The following is a 20648-nucleotide window of genomic DNA, read 5'->3' as shown; positions in this document are numbered from 1 at the left end:
TTAGACTGACAAACTGGAAAACTGGGAAAAAATGGGAAAAAAAAACCCCCAAGCAAGCTGAAACAGAAGCTGACAGACCTCAGAAAGCCTCATGTGCCCTAAAGCACAGATGTTTTTATCCACCTTTATGAGCTGATCTAATAAAAGATATTGTGCCTCATCATAAACGTTGACTTACACCTCTGGACAACCATGTCCACGGCCAAACGGAACAAAGACGCGGAAACAATGAGTGGCCTGAAGACAAATTTGAAAGCAACAGTGCACTCAGAAACACCTAGAATAAAACCAAGGAGACTTTGCAGGCCTGTGGTATGGTTCCGGAGAGGTTATTTAGGCTCCCTCTGGTATGAACCTCTGCATTTAAAAAATGTAAAGATCACAGACATCCTTGTGAGTGTTTCAATGCTGCGAGAAACAGTCCCACTACCACTAAATCTGTGGTGCTCTCCACTTGCGATATTTGGTGCATACAGGATATTAGAAAAGAGTGCCATGCAAAGATATTAATCAAATATTTATGAGCAATCGAAAAGAAGAGTTCAGGCTCAAGCAGAGATTCAGGTTTGGTTTTATTTACCTTGCACAAATTACACAGTGCCCGGAGATTGTATTGGCAAGGAAGAAAACGCCACCACCTCGGACAGATTGTAGACGTCCTGATCTGACATCGACGGCGATGAAAAATGGGATCAATGAGGTGGTTTGGGATAAACCGTGCAGTGCATGGAGGCCAAAAGGCTGTGAAAATGATTACTGGTTTCGATACAATCGGTTCAGAAGGCAGAACCCCACGTTGCGGGATTCCTCGGAGGTGCTCTGGGCACTGGGCCTCCTTTGGAAAGGATTATTTGTCTCTTAGTCACCGCGCAGATAGCATTACAGGAGCTGTGCGCTGGCAGCCAGCCCGAGTCCACCCAGCACCTCGCTGGTTGCCAGAAAACTAATGAGCAAATACTTCCGCTTTCAGGCTGTTCCCTCCCCTCTCCCTACACCTGCGACCTGTTCCAGGGTTGTGCCTGGAGCAAACTGGAGCCTCCGGGGCAGCGTCTGGGCTGGCAGCTTGGAAAAAAACAGACCCAAGGAAGAAAAACCCAAGTGAAAGAGGACTGAAGCGCGGCGAGGAGCCGTCCTGTGTGTGGGGCAGGACCTGAGCGCAGAGCAGCAGGTTTTCTCACGACGCCGAGCCATTACCTCCCGGGGGAGATGAGCATTTCGTCGGAGCACAAGCCCCTTGGGAAGCAGGTCACCAGCAGCCTGCACACGGTGAGTAAGGTACGGGCTCGGGGACACAGTCCTCCAGTGGGATCAGAGAATCCCCTTTGGGCTACGTTAGAGGGGGGTTTTACCTCCCATCTGCTATTTTGAAGACGCCGGGGCTTGCCAGATGTGTGACCAAGACGACGACTCTAGGTAAAAAGCTGTGCCTGACTCCGACCTGTTTGCACCAGTTTGCTTACACAAAGGGCCACGTCCCTCGCAGGCACGCAAGATCTGGCAACAGCAAATAACCACAGTGGTTCTTTTTCTCCTTTGAGAAGAGGTGGAATTAATTTGATGTTAACTTTAATTTATCAGACCCCCTAAGTAAAAGCCTGTTGTGAGTTTTGGCGGGGGGGGGGGGGGGTTCAACAGTTTCTTACAGTCTCTAATGACACAAAAGCTGCCCTGTGTTGTAGACATACAGAATCATCAGCTGGGAGCAGTAGTTTTTCTAGGTCTAAGGAAAATCAATGGCAATCTCAAGACAAGCAGCGTACTACCAGGCAGAAATCAGAGACAAGACCAGATGATGTTTTCCTTTTCCTCTCTGCCCTCAGTCTGTCGCTAACCAGTTTGCTTTCTCTGTTCTTCCCCTGACCTCTCCGTCTTTAACAAATCCAACCTCCTTGTGTTGCACCTTTCAGGTATAGATTGCAAGTTACTGCAGCTACCCCAAGGAGGTTAACTGTTTTGCAGATTAAGAAACTGGGGCACAAATAGGTGGAATGACTTCCTAAGCGTCACCTCACTGGCTAATTAGAGAGCTGGGAATCAGCTGGTGCCAGTATTCCCAGTCTGCTGGGAACCAGTTTGGTCCCAGGCCAAAACCCTTAATCAAAGATCTTGGAACATAAGGTTAGTTGGGCTACTGTATTAATGAAGGACATGTTATCCATTTGTATTAGTGACAAATGGCATGAAACATCTGACCTGCCATCTGAAAAAGGAGCAAAGGCTCAAAAACATGAGACCCTCCTGTCAAATGATCCCTGCCAGGGAAAGCTGTTGTTATCACTCGGACAAATAACGCATCTGAGAGCCTTCGCTACAGAAACGGCTTTGGGCTGTGTTCTTCAGTGGGTGGAAATCACCAGATAGTCCCAGACAGAATAATTTTCTTTGTATCTGTTTGGCCCTAGTGCAAATGATTGCCCTGGAGACGAAGCCACCCACACTAGGGCAAAGCAATATTCCAGCTGGGTCTTTGGCCTGAATCTTCTGTTTTTTTCCCTGTCTTGCCTAGGCTGTGAGCAAATTTCCGCTAAATCTGATCCCTTGCTGCTGTTTCAAGTGAAAGGTCTCCCCTTGCTCCAGGTTGTCTGTTCCTAGTCCCTTCCTTTTGCCAGCTCTGGTGCTTGTTAAATCCTCTGTGAGCCAATTCAGCTCAGCAAGATGAAGAAGAAGCAGAGCTGGCAGGAGGTGAGCAACAGAAGCACGTACAAGGATGGAAAGGGGAGAGAGCAGCAGGAGCTCCCCCTTCTCCTGGTGTGAGCTGCGAGATCAGCTCACATCATCCCGTGGGCCTGCACCTGTGGGATCCAGCTAAGGACTTAACTCCATGCTTCGCTTGAGGCATGTGACTAGCAGCACTGAAGCAGATCCTTGTGTGATCGGATCCAAGAAAGAGCAAGTTAGCTCCTGGAAAAAAGGGTTGTTTATTGACTCACACCTTCCCAATGGCAGGTGTGGTCCTGGCCAAGCATGTGACTCGCATTACAGCAGTGACGGCGGGAGGAGAAATAACTGCCTCCTTTCTTCCCTCTTCTTGTTCTCTGTTGACTGTTATAAAAAATGACTCAGTGCAAAGGGAGACTCTTAAAACTCTTCAGCACTGAACCATCAGGAAGGTCATCAGAAGAGGCACCAGGTCCAGCTTTCCAGGCACGCCAGGCAGTGGTGTTAATGCACAGTGAAGTAAAATAGATCCAAACAAAAAAATCCAAACTTTACATTCTTCCTTCTTTAATTCACGTCAGTTGCATGAAGTATTTCCTTTACTTCCTAGCTAAAGCTATCATACGTTTTTAAAGCACTTTGCTAAACAGCTTCTGTCCTCCACCTCTGACATGCTGGACTTTCATGTCTCGGTTCAGTACTTACAACTAAACCCTCAGACGGGTGGAAGCCAGTTCCACCCATTTCTAAAGTTTCAAAGAGCTTTAGTTCCTCCTTTGAAGAGAAAACACCAGCTCAGTTAAGAGGAATGGAGCTGCACAGCTTTGCGCTCTATCCTTGTCCCTCTGCCCACGGGGAGGAGGGTGAGGGCTCAGATCGCCCTCACTGGAAGGACAGGGGCCAGCAGGGACAATGCTTGTGTGGGATTTAGGAGATCGACATCCAATCCTGTAGTCACCAACAGCTTCCCTGGGCAGGGTACTTCTTGTCCCTCTTCCTTAGTGGCAAAATGGGCAGCACAAGAAGGACATGCACCTTTTGGAGTGGGTCAAGAGGAGGCCACAAAGATGATGAGAGGCTGGAGCCCCTCTGCTATGAGGACAGGCTGAGAGAGTTGGGGTTGTTCAGCCTGGAGAAGAGAAGGCTCCGGGGAGACCTTATTGCAGCCTTCCAGTACCTAACAGGGACCTACAGGAAAGATGGGGAGGGACTCTTGATAAGGAAGTGTAATGATAGGTAACGGTTTCGAACTGAAAGAGGGTAGGTTTAGATTGGATATCGGGAAGAAATTCTTTACTGTGAGGGTGGTGAGGCGCTGGAACAGGTTGCCCAGGGAGGCTGTGGCTGCCCCATCCCTGGAGGGGTTCAAGACCAGGCTGGACGGGGCTTGGAGCAACCTGGTCTGGTGGGAGGTGTCCCTGCCCAGGGCAGGGGGTTGGAACTGGATGATCTTTAAGGTCCCTTCCAACCTGAACCATTCTATGATTCTATGAAAACAACATTTTCCTATGTCCCAAAGATGTAGTGAGGACTCAGCCATTTAGAAATGTCCCAGTCTCTGCTGCTCTGGTTATGAGGGCCGTATAAACACCCTGCATCTGCTTTTAGCAGATGGGCTGGATGTTCCCACCTGTCCCCCAAGAGGTGGGGGCTCATACCGCTCTTCACACCACCATTCCAATTTCCAGCTGCGATGGCATTTTTTTTCTTTTCCTTGACATCTCCACATAGACAGCCTCAGACAGGTAATGCACATGGATTTTTGTCCCCTTGTGATACTTGCAGTTGTCACCAATTGTGGAGTTAAACGTCGGTGGGGAGATGTACACGACAACGCTGAGCACCTTAAAGAAACACCCTGGCTCCAAGCTGGCAGAGATGTTCACCGGCCAGCCCAAACTCCGGACTGACTCTGAAGGAAGGTTCTTCATCGACAGGCCCGGCACCTATTTCAAATACATCTTGGAGTACCTGCGCAGTAACCAAGTGCCCACCCAGTGCATCCAGGACGTCTACAAGGAAGCGTTGTTCTACGACATCGAACCTCTAATCAAGCAGCTTGAGGACTCCCCGCAGATCTTCGGGGAGCTCGTGGCGAGGAAGCAGTTTCTGGCTCGTGTGCCCAACTACAGCGAGAACATCGAACTGATGATCCGCATCGCCAGGGCGGAAGCGGTCGCGTCCCGCCGGTCCGGCGTCATCGTGTGCGTGGTCAAAACTGAGGAGGACGCGGCCAGATGTCAGGATGCCTTGAACAGCTTGGACATGGATAAAAAATCCGTGGTGAAGTTTGGCCCCTGGAAGGCAGCGCCAAGTATTTCTGATCTGCTGGACTGCATTCAAATGGACGTTGAAGCCAAAGGATATAAAATATCCTTTCAGCCCCACATTGCTGAAAAAGGTTTTCGCTTCAAATCGCATGACTACTTCTACAAGTTCCTGTTCACCTGGTGGTAGCTAAGTGCCACCATTGATGGGGAATGGAAGAAAGCGATTATTAAACAAATTAACTTGGGCCACGGAGACTAAGCCATGGACTACCTGATAGACAGGAAAAAAACCACATGGCCCAATGAAAGGATCTCCTTCAGTTGTTTGCCAAATTAAAGAGCACTTTTTTCTTGTACTTTCGGGGATAACTGTACGATTTAAAAGGCATCAGAAACAGGAGGAATTTTACTCTTTCAGCGTTGCTGACTATTAGGTAAGTTCAGAGAGCGAGATCTGAGGGTCAAGCCAACCTCACTCAACCTAAGAGAAATTAATAATCCCAGTTATGTCTTGTGGACACGTGGAGTCGGTCTCTCAGTGCAAATGGGAACAGGTCACATACGCGCAATTCCCAATGGAATCACTGACAGTACATTAACACATGCTCGACTTAAATTTGGATCCTTAATGAGAAGGCAAAAAGTCGTCTTCTCACTGCTTTCCACACTAGAACCTAGGTTAAAAAGAAGGATTCAGTGTCCCATGCTCTCTTTTTGTTCCTCCAGAAGACAGCCTACTCTCTAGCCAATGTATTTATTACCGTTATTTATTATTTATTCTGAAGAAAAGATAGAGAACCTCAGCTCTGGTCCTGGATCAACAAAAGGCAAAAATACCAGCGCTGATGAGAGGAGTTTATAACCTAAGGACATGCACTCCTCTCTCAGGCTGCACTATTTTAATCTTTTTCTTATGACATTCATTATTATTACGATATTATTTCTAACTATATAAGCTTCTGGAAGAATAGGGAAAACCCACCAGGATTTGACGGGAAGGAAGCACTATTGAAGCGACAACCTGGGACTTCAGTGCATATTCTCCTTCAAAGAACACGCATTGGGTCCCACATCGTGTTTTAAAAATCTTAGTATTTGAAAGTTTATTTTTATATTGGAGTTGGCTGTTAGCTTGGTTTTAATCACTCTGAAAACCATAATGGCTAATTCGATTATGATCGTATTTCCTTTATTTCTTATAAGATGGATTTCTTCCAGTTAAGGACAATAATCTCTCAGATATTAAATAAATAACTTTTAAAAGCTCTTTGAATGATACAAAAGTGCTTTATTTACTGACATCTTCCCACCCAAATCCTCTAGTTCTGAAGTTTTATCTTTATGCTAATGGATTTCAATAATTCCTAATCAAGGTGGACAGTGGGATTGAGTGCAACCTCAGCAAGTTTGCCAATGGCACCAAGCTGAGTGGTGTGGTTGAGACGCCTGGGGGACGGGATGACACGCCTGAGGTATGGGATGTCACCCAGAGGGACCTGGACAGGTTTGAGAGGTGGGCCCATGCGAACCTCATGAAGTTCAACGAGGCCAAGTGCAGGGTCCTGCACCTGGGTGGGGGCAATCATGAGCACAAATCCAGGCTGGGTGGAGAATGGATGGAGAGCAGCCGTGAGGAGAAGGACTTGGGAGTGTTGGTGGGTGAGAAGGTCAACATGAGCCGTCAATGTGCGCTGGCAGCCCAGAAACCCCCCCGCAGCCTGGGCTGCATCCCCAGCAGTGTGGGCAGCAGGGCGAGGGGGGGGATTCTGCCCCTCTGCTCCGCTCGGGGGAGACCCCCCTGCAGTGCTGCCTCCAGCTCTGGGGCCTCAGCACAGGAGAGACACGGAGCTGTTGGAGCGGGGCCAGAGGAGGCCCCGGAGATGCTGGGAGGGCTGGAGCCCCTCTGCTGGGAGGACGGGCTGAGAGAGCTGGGGGGGTTCAGTCTGGAGAAGAGAAGGCTCCGTGGAGACCTTGGAGCCCCTTCCAGTCCCTCAAGGGGAGGGCTACAAGAAATCTGGAGAGGGACTTTTTAGCAGGGCCTGTAGCAATAGGACAAGGGGAAATGGCTTCAAACTAAAAGAGGGGAGATTTAGACTAGATCTAAGGAAGACATTCTTGCCTGTGAGGGTGGTGAGACACTGGCCCAGGTTGCCCAGGGAGGTTGGAGATGCCCCATCCCTGGAAACATCCCAGGACAGGTTGGACAGGGCTCTGAGCAACCTGATGTAGTTGAAGATGTCCCTGCCTACAGCAGGGCGGTTGGACTAGATGGCCTTTAAAGGTCCCTTCCAACCCAAAGCAAGCTGTGATTCCATTATTCCGTTTTGGTTTAACCTCAAATAATAACGAAACCGGTGGGTATTTTGGGGTAAAACTGCGCGGCGCTGACAAGGCCGACCCCCTGGCGGGGTTCGGTTGCGGGGCGGCCCAGGCCGCAGCCGCCATGTCCAGCCCGCGTTCCCATGGCAACGGGAGGCCACGCCACCACCACCCCCGTCCGGGGCCCGGCCGCTTGACCATAGAGCGCGACCTCCAGCTGGAAAGAGAGGACGCTTCTTTCACCGCCTCCCTGCTGGCGACTCTATGGTTTCTCTTCCGGGTTGCGCTTACGGCGGCCGCGGAGGGCCGGGCGGCGGCATGGCGGCGCACCTGAAGAAGCGGGTGTACGAGGAGTTCACCAAGGTGGTCCAGGTAACGCACCACCGCCGGGCTGCGCGGGGTTGGGGGGAACGGCCCCGAGCTCCGCGGTGCGGCGGGTGGCGCGGGGCTGTGGGAGAAGCCGCCGGCCTAGCCTGGGGCCTAACCTCGGAGCGCTGCCCGCCGCCATGGGGCGAGGGCCTCAGGGCCGGGGTGGCCGGTGAGGAGCGGGAGGGGTTGGCCCCGGGTTTAGGGAAATGGGGGCTGCCTGGAGGGAAGGGGGCTGGCTCAGGTTGTGTGCGGGAGCGGGAGAATGCCCTCCTCAGGGTGGGGAGGGGGCGGCCAGGGGAGTGTCATGACTGCCGGGGGCAGAGGAACGGCAGCGAGTTTTATGGCAGCGAGTGTCTCGGCTGCTCCCGGCTGTTGGGCAGGCGAGAAGTCTCGTTTGCCTTGGGTTGGTTGTTTGGGGTTGGAAGGGCCAGAATTTGGCTGTGTAGGTTTAACAGCTTCTCATAAATTTAAGAGAGACAGTGTTTCCCGGGGATAGGGGCTGCCAGAGCAAGACAAGTTGTAGAGAGGTGGGGTCGGTCTCTTCTCCCAAGGAACAGGCAATAGGGCAAAAGGAAGTGGTCTCAAGTTGTGCTGCGAGAGGTTTAGATGGGATATTAGGAAAACATTCTTTACTGAAGGGGTTATTAAGCATTGGAACAGGCTGCCCAGGGAAGTGGTTGAGGCACCATCCCTGGAAGCGTTCAAAATGCGGGCAGACATAGTGCTTAGAGATATGGTTTAGGGATGGCTTTTTTCAGAGTTAGGTTGATGGTTGGACTTGATGATCTAAAAGGTCCCTTCCAACCTAGATGATTCTATGATAGGAGCAGCTACAGGGAGCTGAAGATGTGTTCGTTCCTAAGATAGATAAGGGAGAGACCAGTGACTGCTGCGGGGTGTAGGAACTTCCTCAGGCTTGGTGCTGAGCCAGTGTTCACTCTGGGAAGCAGTGGGTCAGGATTTGCTCTGTGTTCCTGAACTGTGTCCCTCTGCCCACAGCAGCAGCATGAGGACCTGTCTGCTAAGAAGCTGCGGCTGACCAAGCCCAGTAAGTCAGCGGCGCTCCATGTCGACCTGTGCAAAGCCACCTCACCTGCAGATGCCTTGCAGTACCTGCTCCAGTTTGCCAGGAAGCCCGTGGAAGTAGAGAGCGTGGAAGGGGTTGTCAGGATCCTACTGGAGCATTATTACAAGGTGATGAAGCTGGGAGCCAAGTGTGCTGGTCTTGTTTTCTTGGGTTTGGATGTGGCTCCTCCTGGTCCTGACCCGGTTGCCAAAAGCCTGGGCTGTTGGAAGCCCTGTGTGTGGAGAGTGAGTGACTACAGTTCCTTACCCAAGTGATTCCTGATCATGTTACTCGGTCCCTTTGATGATTTCAGGAGCCTGTGACAACGGTGTGACTGTTATCCCTGCAGGTGGCCTGTATGATTAGTGTTAAATTAACTGAACAAGGGACATGACACATGACAAGAGGTTTTCTAGGGAACCCAGCTGTTCAAAGCTGGTTCAACGTTATGTGAACCCTTCTTGACTGATGTTTCCTTACCTTGCTCTTAATTTGTTCTAGCAGTGGAGAAACTCTGTAGCTATTGCTTATGGTGCGAACAAAGCACTTTTAAAATCACACTTCTGAAAAACTTTTCAACAAAAAAATCTTAACAGCAGAATAACAAATAAATAACAGAAGCAATATACTCTTCGTAGTATCCAGATACTGATCCTTCACTTGATAAAGCAAAACTTCTTTGCATCTGACAGAGCTGTACAGGAGGCTGAAATATTTTTCATAAATGTCCTTGTGCTATTCTGTCTGTCTTCCAGTTGAGTCTATTTTGCTTTGAACTTACACTAAAGCTCTAAGCTGCATTTTACCTATTTCTGTACTCTGCCTGCTTTGGCTTGTGTGTTGAGACTGGTTTACATTTTTTTGATGGGAACTTATTTTCCTCAGTGGACTGACCTCCACTCAAAAGAGTGTACAGCTTAAGGAACCTGACCTATTCCTTCTTCTGTGAAGACAGCTGTGGTTCCTCATCAAATAATGCAGGTTATTTGTGTCTGAAGTTTGTTTTGTAGCCTCTGTTAGAAGAGAGACTCTCAGATCTATAGAGGAGGTCACATTTTTGGTGCACAGCCTGTTACAGAAACCAGCTTTTAAAAAGCGTTGCACTCCTGTGGCTGACATTATTTTCTTAAGAACTGATTTCTTAGTATCTCCAGAAAACTTGCACTCGAACTGATCTTTCAGAAACCTAACCCTGAAAGCTGTAACCGTGGTGGAAGTTGTGTAACAACATATTTGTTTGTCGTGTCATTGCTTTGTTTAGGGTGGTGCTGCAGCCTCCTGCTCCTTCATCGCTTTATATTATGATAGGATGGTCCCCAGACGGTCCTGAAGGCCTCTGAACTGGAACAATAAAATAATCTGGCTGTTCCTTTTTTATTCATTTTCCCACCCGTAGTTCCCGTGGCCCTGCTGACAGTTGAATTAACACATCTGAGCAGGTGGTGCGTTGCAGTGTGTGGGGGAAAGCCAGGGGGACAGGATACTGTAAGCTGGTGTTGCTGTCAGCGATGGTGTGTCCTCAGACAGCGTCCTGAGGTGATCCTGAAAGTCCCTTCCTGATTCCTGAAGGTGGTTGGGACGAGGGGTTAGAGGCACCTTCACTTACTGGTGGTTTGGTCATGGAGACGGCAATCAGACCTGCAAGTTAAAAGGTTAACTTTCTCTGATGTCCTGCTCACGAACCATTAGAAGGAGGGAGAAGATGCTCCCTGGGGTTGGAGGCTGCTTGTAGAAATGTTTTTCAATGAGGGTGGTTGCCCAGAGAGGTGGGAGGTGCCCCATCCCTGGAGACGTTCCAGGTAAGGTTGGATGGGGCTCTGAGCAACCCAATCTAGTTGAAGATGTCCCCGCTCATGGCAGGGCGGTTGGACTAGATGACCTTTAAAGGTCCCTTCCAACCCAAACCATTCTATGATTCTAAGATTGTAATGCAATAACAACACTGCCGACATTATTCATGAGACTATTAAAAGTGCCTTTAGACGTGCCCTTTTCATTGATTTCTTCTGTAATCATGGAGTGGGTTGTCCTTTTCTTAAAAGAATGTGAGTAATGGAGAGTAAACACCAAATGTGTAAACACCGCAATACTGTAGAAATCCATGCATTCACTAACTGTTGTTCAAGCTCGTAATTTTGACCCTGAAAAGAGAAAATGCTGCTCAGCTGAGAAAGAGATTACACCCGTGGGTATCGCATTTGTCACTTGGGGGGTGTGTGTGACACTGAAATCTCTCCAAAACACTGTTGAAAGACATAAAATTTGTAACTGTAATATTTCTGCACCTGTTGAAAGATGCAATATTTGTAATTGTAATATTACCACACCTCAGCATCGCACAATTAATTGCTTGATAAGATCTAAGCATGAAATCCAGGCTTCTTTTGTCTTTCTACCCTGTAGTGGATATCCTTGGCAATACAATGAATTAGTTACGACCAGAAGTCTTGTGTGCACAAGTCTGTAGAAGACTGAAAATAATAACTCTGAAATGCACGAACTTTTAAAATTAATACTAATTTGTGAAGTTTATTTATGTAATTATCACCTGTGCCAGCTTTTGCTGTTGCTTAAATGAGTAGATGTATGCAGCTAACATATGCTTCTATTTATTTATTTTTTTTACCTTGCTGTGTTGGGTTTCTCTTTTTTTTTTTATTGCTGTCAGATTGGCAGGATTCCTCCCCACCACTAAGAGAAACGGTTGTTTTCTGTAGCCCACAGACCTCGCTGCTTAGCAGAAGTCAAGAGACCATCAGTCTCAATTCATCTCCTAAAACCCTCCCATTTGTTCATTAGAAATTTACAAAGACATCAACACTGAATTTTCTGGCATCTCGAAAACCTGATTTATTTAAACTTTAGATTTTCAAACAGTATGAAGGTAGTTTTGAGGATTTATGAGTAAAAGAATCATTTTGAAATGTACTGGAAGTTGCCGTGTAAACATTCTGTATTTACATCGTGATAAAATTCAGAACTTTGTGCTGAATTATATATGGGTCCTGCCTGCGTGTCATGTTTTATGCTCTTCAAACTGGAAAATGACGGAGGGTGTCTGTCGTTTCCTTCCAGGAGAACGATGCCTCTGTAAGATTGAAGATTGCTTCCTTGCTGGGCTTGTTATCGAAGACTGCAGGATTTTCCCCAGACTGCATTATGGATGATGCCATTAACACTCTTCAAAATGAGAGTAAGTCTCGCTTTTCAGGTGGTGCTTGAGATCAAGGCAGAATCACGCTGTCTTTTAAGCATTTAGGGCAGTGTTAAGTTACATCTGAAGTTTATAATTGGGAATTGTTGCTCAGAGTACTTATTTTCTGCTTTTCTGGATGATGACAGACAATAGCACGCTCTGAGGAGGAGAAGAATGTTCCTCAGACCTGCCTGCTGCATACCTTTATTTTAAGGGAGGGCAAAGTTTGCTTTTGCATCTCTGTGTGAGAGCCGTTGCTTCTGAAGTGCTCTGTTCTAGAGGACAGTCTTGCTTAAAGTGGAATCTTGTTGGAAGAGGAGCTCATCAGAGCTAATGCAAGAAGGCGTTAGTTTCTTAGCATTGGGTTTGTAATGGGCAGTAAAATGTGGGTTATCCTGTTTGTGGCTTCATTTAAGTCCATTTTTATGTTCTATGGTACATTCACAGTTTGTGCGTGCTTTACTTGATGCAGATTAATTTTGCTTTAATGTCATTTATAGAGTCATAGAATAGTTTGGGTTGGAAGGAATGATTAAAGGTCATCTGGTCCAACCTCCCTGCCATGAACAGGGACATCTTCCCCTAGATCAGGTTGCTCAAAGCCCCATCCAGCCTGGCCTTGGAACACTTCCAGGGATGGGGGGCGTCCACAATTTCTCTGGGCAACCTGGGCCAGTGTCTTACCACCCTCAGCGTAAAACATTTCTTCCTTATAGAATCATAGAATCATTTAGGTTGGAAGAGACCCTTGGGATCATCGAGTCCAACCATCAACTCCACTCTACAAAGTTCTCCCTTACACCATATCCCCTAACACCACATCTAAACGAGTCTTAAACACATCCAGGGATGGTGACTCCACCACCTCCCTGGGCAGCCTATTCCAGTGTCTGACCACTCTTTCTGGGAAGAATTTTGTCCTAATGTCCAGCCTAAACCTACCCTGCTGCAGCTTGAAGCCATTCCCTCTTGTTCTATCGCTAATTACCTGTGAGAAGAGACCAGCACCAACCTCTCTACAATGTCCTTTCAAGTAGTTGTAGAAAGTGATGAGGTCTCCCCTCAGCCTCCTCTTCCTCAAACTGAACAGTTCCAGCTCCTTCAATCGCTCCTCATAAGATTTATTCTCCAGGCCCTTCACCGGCTTCGTTGCCCTCCTCTGCACTCGCTCCAGCACCTCGATGTCTCTCTCGTATTGAGGTGCCCAAAACTGGACCAGTCTAAATGGTCCAAGTCTAAACCTACCCTCTTTCAGTTTAAAACTGTTGTCCCTTGTCCTGTCACTACAGGACTTTGTAAAGTCTCCAACTTTCTTATAAAGTCCCTTTAATTGCTGAAAGGCCGCTATAAGGTCTCCCTGGAGCCTTCTCTTCTCCAGGCTGAACACCCCCCTCTCAGCCTGTCCTCACAGCAGAGGGGCTCCAGCCCTCGGATCCTCAGATCATCTTTGTGGCCTCCTCTGGCCCCACTCCAAGAGGTCCGTGTCCTTCTTGTGCTGGGGACCCCGCAATTCTAGATGCAGTACTCCAAGTGGTGTCTCATGAGAATGGAGTAGAGGGGCAGAATCCCCTCCCTTGCCCTGCTGGCCACGCTCCTATTCATGCAGCCCAGAATATGGTTGGCTTTCTGGGCTGCCAGTGCACATTGCTGACTCATGTTGAGCTTCTCATCAACCAACACCCCCAAGTCCTTCTCGGCAGGGCTGCTCTCCATCCCTTCATCCCCCAGCTTGTATGGATACTGGGGGTTGCCCCCGATGCACGTGCAGGACGCTGCACTTGGCCTTGTTGAACCTCAGAAGGTTCACATGGGCTCACTTCTTGTGCCTGTCCGGGTCTCTCCGAATGGTATCCTGTCCCTCAGGCGTGTCACCGCACCACTCAGCTTGGTTTCATCTGCAAATGTGCTGAGGGTGCACTTGATCCCACTGTCTATGTCATTGATGAAGATAGTAAATAGTATTGGTCCCAGTATGGTCCCTTGAGGGACACCAGTCGTTGCTGGTTTCCCCTTGGACACTGAGCCATTGACTGTAACTCTTTGGACACAAATATCCAGCCAATTCCTTATCCACTGAACAGTCCACCCATCAAACCCATATCTGTCCAGTTTAAAGGTAAGAATGCTGTGGTGGTCTCGGTAGGCCAAACATGAGTCAGCAGTGAAGGCTCACTGCGTACCGGGCTGTACCAACAGGAGCGTAGCCAGCAGGTCGAGGGAAGAGATTTTTCCCCTTTACTCAGCACTGGTTAGACCACATCTGGAATACTGCATCCAGTTTTGGGCTCCCCGGTGCCAGATAAGTGCTGGGAAGGTTGAGTGAGTTCAGTAGAGGGTCACCAAGGTGGTCGGGGGCTGGAGTACGTGATATGCAAGGAGAAGCTGAGGGAACTGGGCTGTTTCTGGCCTTGGAAAGGAGAAGGCATCAGGAGGACGTTCCAATCTGGATGGGGCTGTGATTTTATAGCTGGTGAGGAGCTCAGTAAAGAGGTACACAGCCTTTCACTGGTTTGTTTTGCAGAGTCTCACCAAGTCCTTGCTCAGCTGCTGGACACCCTGTTGGTGATTGGCACAAAACTCCCAGAGAATCCATCTGTCAGGATGAGACTGGTCGAGGTGGCCTGCAAGGTAAGGCAGCCTCCCTGGGGCAGGAAACTTCTCTCCCTGCTGCAGAAAAAAACTCATGTAGTCAGTGCTTAAATTTTTTTTTCTTTTTTCTCAACAAACTGTTACGATACTAACGGTTTTTTAACTGCTGGGAATCTTAGTATTTGTTGTTTCGAAGGGGTGAAAGAACGATAAGAATCCTGTGACATCTATTCTTCTCTTCCATTCCACAGCATCTGACAGATTCTTCCCATGGCGTAAGAAATAAGTGTCTTCAGTTAATTGGCTGTCTCGGACCAGTGGAAAAAGGTGTTGCAAAAGAAGCTGAAAGCCAGGCTGCCAAAGATGTCCAGAAGATAATAGGAGATCATTTTAATGACCAGGACCCTCGTGTTAGGACTGCGGCTATAAAAGCCATGGTAAGTGTTGCTGGTACAGTGGAATAAACTGTTTAGGTTATATACAGAAGCTGGTGGGGGGCTGCGAATTAATCCAGAGAGGTTTGGATTAGAGATTATTTAATTAATTTAGCAAAAGTCCACCCAGCGTATCAAAATTACCTGGAAAAATAAGCTAGGTCTTGAAATGTGAGAGTGATGTGAGATCTCAAAGGGCAGTTCAGTGATTCATAACGATTTCTGTTTTAGCTATAGATGAAGAAGCTTTTTTGAGTGTACGTAGAAGACTTTTTTAAGTGTATGTAGGCTCTTACTTTTAGTCTGAAATCTGTATTTCTCGATTCAGCATCGGTTACCGTAATTACAATAAGCCACTAGTACTCTGACACGCAACAGGGAGCTGCTGATGACAGGAAACCTGTGGGATAAGTCCAGAAAGAATTTATTTTGTTTGTTTGTTTTTAAACTTCTATGTTTTGCCCCATGGGCATATTCATTAGCACTCGCTAATTGTTTATGAGTCTTGCTGGTTTTCACGTGGGCTGGAGCGTGGGGACCCTTCAGAAGCTTTTAGCTTTGCAGAAACACAAGCGAAGACCATGCGCTTGAGAATTTTGCTTAATGCGAGTAGCCTGTGAGTATGTGGGTATGTAGAAGTTTCTCTATTACCCTTAAGGTTTATAACAATATCTCAGCTAACGTGATGGTCAACAAGAGTATTTTAATTAAGGGAATTAGAATTAATGATATTAAACTCCGAAGAAAGAAGCAGGATGCATTTGAGGAGATCAGATTTCACTTGAATCTGTCTGGGATCTCCCTCTGCTGGAGGCTGCACTCATCACTTTCTTTCCATTCGCATTTTTGTTGGTACAATTATTGTTTTTTAAAGTCGTTTGAGCGACTTTCACAATGGCGTTCAACCAAATCCAGAACCAGATTTATGACCTTGAATTTATAATTACAGCGCAAAGACAACTGCTCTTGCATGCAAACGCCCTGCATGAATTCAGGGTCACTAACCATGTCGGGGGTTCTTGGTCGTGGTTTTCCTTGCTGGTCTGTGGTTTTTTTTCTTTAATTTTATCACTGGCTTATTGCATTTTGAAGAAGTAGATATAGAAATGCAACTGTTTCTTGTCGACCGCGTTCAACCAGATTTTATCCCTTTGTCTATAAGTCAGATTCGTGATACTACTTTATTTCAGATAAAAACAATGTTTAGTAGGACGGTTTTTGCTATTCCTCTGGTTTGGCAATTGAAAAGGTTTACAGGGCATGAAAATTCATTGGCAATGCTACTTTCGGATCTGTGTTTCAGGAACAGTAGTAAACTAACCATTTTGAAGCTACCTGTGTCTATTATAATCGTGTAATTAATATGGCTAACACTGAGCAATTGTGTGAAGGCTGGGAGAACGGACAGACGGTGCTTATAGAAATTGTATTTTCCTAATCAATCAAGGTATGAATAGCTGTGAAGTTTAAAGAAATTATACTGAAATCAAAGTTCTTATTTAAAATACTTACGTCCAAGATAATGAAATATTTTAATTATAGCAGCAATCAAGAAATGCAAGCAACTAGGTTTACTCAAAGCAGAAAAAACAGTAGTGAAAACTTAGTCTCTGTCACTTAAACCTATAGTTATGCTTTCTTCTGTTTTGTTTTTTTTTGTTTTTTCTGTAGCTGCAGCTTCACGAAAGAGGATTAAAATTACAGCAGGCTATTTACAGTCAGGTAAAACCGTGTATTAATTTGTATTTATTTTGTACTTGTTTGCATATCTTGCCTTTTAGATTCTGTGATAATGTGCTTTGGGAGGGGGAGGGCACTGAGCAGGAGTGGAGTATTTTGCACTTAGGTTGTCTGTATTCCTTATTGCCCTGTGGTAGTGGCAATAAAAGTCTGGTTTGCACCTTATTGTGCTTAAACGCACTAAAGCGCATGTTTTGATTGGAATGTATTGTTTATTGGGGGAGATAATCATGGGACTATGTAATTATTACTGTCATCTGGCAATCTTGAAGTCTTAAACCCTTGTTCATTGGAGAGTACACGTGAAGCTTGTGTTTGTTATGTCAATAAGGTTGCGCAACTGAAGCCTGTATCAAATTAATTCTCCTCCAGATTCACATTTTGCGCTTCCTGCGCAGTACAGGCAGTTCTGGAGTTTTACAGCGCGTGCCTGACTGACTCTGTTAGGACTAGTCTACCTAACCAAACTTGGAAATACTAGGGAGTAGAAAGGAAGACTCGATTTTTATAATCTGTCCTAACTGATTCGTGGTGAGGATACTAATTGCGCTGTGGGGAGCGAATGACAGCTCAGGGGGAGATGTTTCAGGTATTCTGGACCGTGAATCTTCTTTCAGGCCTGCAAGCTGTTGGCGGACGATTACGAGCAAGTGCGTAGTGCCGCAGTTCAGCTGATTTGGGTCCTCAGTCAGCTTTACCCTGAAAGGTATGTACCGTACGCAAAGTGATTCAAAATACGGGCATAGTAATTATCCTAATCTTGAGAGTTTTGTGCTAGTACATCTCAGGAGTAGCTGTTAGAAAACCGATGTGTGCAAATTGCTGATACCTGATAAGAATGCACTGATCCGGATGAAGTTTTGGTTCCTGATGACAGAATGGTTGGGGTTGGAAGGGAGCTTCGGAGAACATCTAGTCCAACCCCCCTGATGCTTGCTTCACATCCGTAGGAATTCATCAGTTCTTACTTGATGCAGTCCAGCGTGGTGTAAGATCAGCGTACTGATTCGTGTTTCTCTATGTTAGCATCGTCCCGATTCCTTCTTCCAATGAAGAAATTCGCTTGGTTGATGATGCGTTTGGAAAAATCTGTCATATGGTTAGCGATGGTTCCTGGGTTGTTAGAGTACAAGCTGCTAAGTTATTGGTAAGCTGTATTCTTTTCTATCTGAAAATAGTTATGTTATGTTATGTTACTTTACTTTTCACATGTATTTGAAAAGAAATGGGGGGGGTGGATTAAAAACTGGGGAGGTAAATTGCTACCAAAATTCTGAGTAGAAAGAAGGGAGAGAGGTCGAGGAAACCCAAAAGTTTCTCAGCTGAACTCTGCAGTGACTCTTTCCTGGAGAGTAGAGGGTTGAGTATCCCAGAAAAACAACAAGTACTTGGTGCAATTCCCTCCCCCTGCTTCTCCAGCGCAGGACATGTCAGCCTACTGAATTCAAGAAAGACCATGTTAGCCTCGGTGGGAAAATAAGATGTTTGGACCATCTTAAGTGAACTTCTTCAGACTCTGACATACATACGGTAGTGTCAAGCATTGAACAAAGCTTGACATTAGAATGAGTGGATAATATCGGATGCCGTGTTGGGATAAATCAGGAAATTATATGGTGTAATTTAGAGTAATTGTGTTTCTTACTTTTGATGTTTTTTGTTTTGTTTTGTGTTTTGTTTAGGGTTCTATGCAACAAGTTAGCTCCCATTTCTTAGAGCAGACCCTTGACAAGAAGCTCATGTCAGATCTGAGGGTACGTAAATGTTTGGCTTTGTTTTTACTGTGTGTATTGTACTAAAATCGCACAACAGGTACATTAATGTCGAGTGTGTTTGTTTACCATGTCCTTGCCCCAGGGCTGCCGAGAGCTAATTGATGGTGACAGGTTTTCTTTCAGATTAAAGTCAATGAAGCAATTGCTAGTTTTAGATTTCATTAGCTGAGCCCGTAATAAACAGCTCTAGGCTATTCAGGTTTTGCACACGAGAGGTAAACGTTTGTGTTATTCTGGCAGCCTTTTTGGCTAAAAGCTTTATTTATTGTGTACGGAATGATCGCATCCTAGTTTTGGGAGCGAACTTATGGAAACATCCTGCAAGATCCGACCAGTAGACGTAAACATTTCAAGAGACATGAGTAGGTAAAGTCTGGGACTCTTGAGCCCTACGAGGAAAACTTCTCAGTGAAATTCCTTCCTTAAGCAACTCGCTTGAGGTACTACGTTTGTTTTTTCTGTCTACAAAAGAACAATGAAGCTAGAGCTGCTAGTTTTTGTGGCCTGCTTTGGCAAGTCTATTACAGAAAGTGCTGCACAGCTTTCTTTGCAGTGAGGAGGGAAAGGAGATCGAGCGTGCCGAATGAATATCGCATTTTAAGCACTGCTGAACTCTGTATAGTATTGATAGTCATTAAAGTATTTAATTGCAGTTTAACAAGTTGCGCTGCAAAGTGATAGCATCTGTTTTTGCAGATCAGTTATTGGATACTTAACTAGACGGGCCTTTCTTCTGACCCAGTTTGGCTTTTCTTATAATGGATGTCTAAGATTATGTTAATTAAAATATAGTAGTAGTTATCCTTTCCCAACATCAAAAGTACAAAGAGTTGCTGGCAATTAGAAATATTCATAGAAGAGAAGGCAGTACTTGCTTTTCTCTGCATTTGCCTGTCTCTGTCAATAACCAAGCCTCTGGCTACATCTACTTTCAAATCCAGGAAAACCATTTAGTATTTTGTTTGGTCGTACTGGTACTGTATCCAGCTCTGGAGCCCTCAGCACAAGAAGGACATGGACCTGTTGGAGCGGGTCCAGAGGAGGCCACAAAGATGATCCGAGGGCTGGAGCCCCTCTGCTGTGAGGACAGACTGAGAGAGTTGGGGGTGTTCAGCCTGGAGAAGAGAAGGCTCCGGGGAGACCTTATAGCGGCCTTCCAGTACCTAAAGGGGGCCTACAGGAAGGATGAGGAGGGACTCTTGATCAGGGAGTGTAATGATACAACGAGGGGTAACGGTTTCAAACTGGAGGAGGATAGATTTAGATTGGATATCGGGAAGAAATTCTTTGCTGTGAGGGTGGTGAGCCCCTGGCCCAGGTTGCCCAGAGAAGCTGTGGCTGCCCCATCCCTGGAGGGGTTCAAGGCCAGGCTGGACGGGGCTTGGAGCAGCCTGGACTGGTGGGAGGTGTCCCTGCCCAGGGCAGGGGGTTGGAACTGGATGATCTTTAAGGTCCCTTCCAACCCAAACCATCCTACGATTCTGTGATTTAAAGTAATGTGGTTCTAATTGAAAAATTTGTTTGGACAGAGGAAGCGCACTGCGCACGAAAGAGCCAAAGAACTCTACAGCTCTGGGGAGTTTTCAAGTGGCAGAAAATGGGGAGACGATGCTCCCAAAGAAGAAATCGATACGGGTGCTGTAAACTTGATTGAGTCGGGAGCTTGCGGGGCCTTTGTTCATGGCCTGGAAGATGAGATGTATGGTAAGTGTTAACTTACTACGGAATGACTGAAGGAGGAGGCGTGTGGTGGCTCTTTTGGTTGTTTGGTTTGGGTTTTGGTTGGTTGGTGTCAAATTAGATCACTTGGCTATTGTGTGGGGTTGTTGTTTTTTTTTAATAAGTTGTGGACTTCGGGGTGGTAGCGTTTTATTCCGTTGTGATCTCTGGTACGGTGTTTGTTTCAAAGCTGCTACAGCGCTGCACAGAGTTTTTGATAGAAACGTTCCATTGAGTAGCCGAAACCAAATAGCTCCCTAGAAATGGTAAAGTTTTAGTAAAATACCTGTTAAGAAGTTGTTACATTATTATTATCACTATATTATGCAGAAAGCTACTGGGATTATTTTTTTTTTATTGACTTAAATTTAAGAGTTGCATGTGGCTCTAAATTGGCAACATTAGTTGCTGCTCTTTGGTGTTTTTTCTGCAGGAAAGAAAAACAAAATTTGCTGAACTTGTTTAAAACATGGCACTACAAGGAAGCTGTGTCCATGGAGTCCAGTAATCATT

At 46.4% G+C, this 20648-nt stretch overlaps 2 protein-coding genes across 5 annotated transcripts in view; both read left to right on the top strand.

The window, feature by feature from the left end:
• The first annotated feature begins 1043 nt into the window (after positions 1-1043).
• Positions 1044-6148, top strand: KCTD14 (potassium channel tetramerization domain containing 14). Of its 2 annotated transcripts, none has more exons than XM_074573020.1 (2): positions 1044-1266; positions 4444-6148. In XM_074573020.1, the coding sequence occupies exons 1-2, from the start codon at positions 1207-1209 to the stop codon at positions 5113-5115; spliced, it is 732 nt and encodes a 243-aa protein (XP_074429121.1). In that variant the 5' UTR covers positions 1044-1206; the 3' UTR covers positions 5116-6148. The 2 variants fall into 2 exon arrangements, with proteins under 2 accessions (XP_074429121.1, XP_074429120.1); XM_074573019.1 differs by having other exon boundaries at positions 1044-1275.
• A 1363-nt stretch (positions 6149-7511) lies between these two features.
• The window catches only part of INTS4 (integrator complex subunit 4), a 40870-nt gene continuing 27733 nt past the window's right edge, over positions 7512-20648 (top strand). For 2 of the 3 annotated variants that reach the window (XR_012585206.1, XM_074572336.1), the window contains exons 1-10: positions 7512-7619; positions 8616-8810; positions 11758-11875; positions 14400-14506; positions 14719-14904; positions 16573-16623; positions 17259-17347; positions 17668-17788; positions 18324-18395; positions 19946-20120. Coding sequence is in view for 2 of the 3 variants with exons in the window: in XM_074572336.1 (XP_074428437.1) it covers positions 7512-7619; positions 8616-8810; positions 11758-11875; positions 14400-14506; positions 14719-14904; positions 16573-16623; positions 17259-17347; positions 17668-17788; positions 18324-18395; positions 19946-20120 (1222 nt within the window). In the remaining variant the exon portion in view is untranslated. The remainder of the gene's footprint in view (positions 7620-8615; positions 8811-11757; positions 11876-14399; positions 14507-14718; positions 14905-16572; positions 16624-17258; positions 17348-17667; positions 17789-18323; positions 18396-19945; positions 20121-20648) is intronic. The other variant, XM_074572337.1, reaches the window with a different exon arrangement.

This window comes from Larus michahellis, chromosome 1 (assembly GCF_964199755.1).
Source record: "Larus michahellis chromosome 1, bLarMic1.1, whole genome shotgun sequence".
NCBI lineage: Eukaryota > Metazoa > Chordata > Aves > Charadriiformes > Laridae > Larus > Larus michahellis.
The sequence above is the reverse complement of the archived record's forward strand: the minus strand, read 5'-3'. Positions and strand labels throughout refer to the sequence as shown.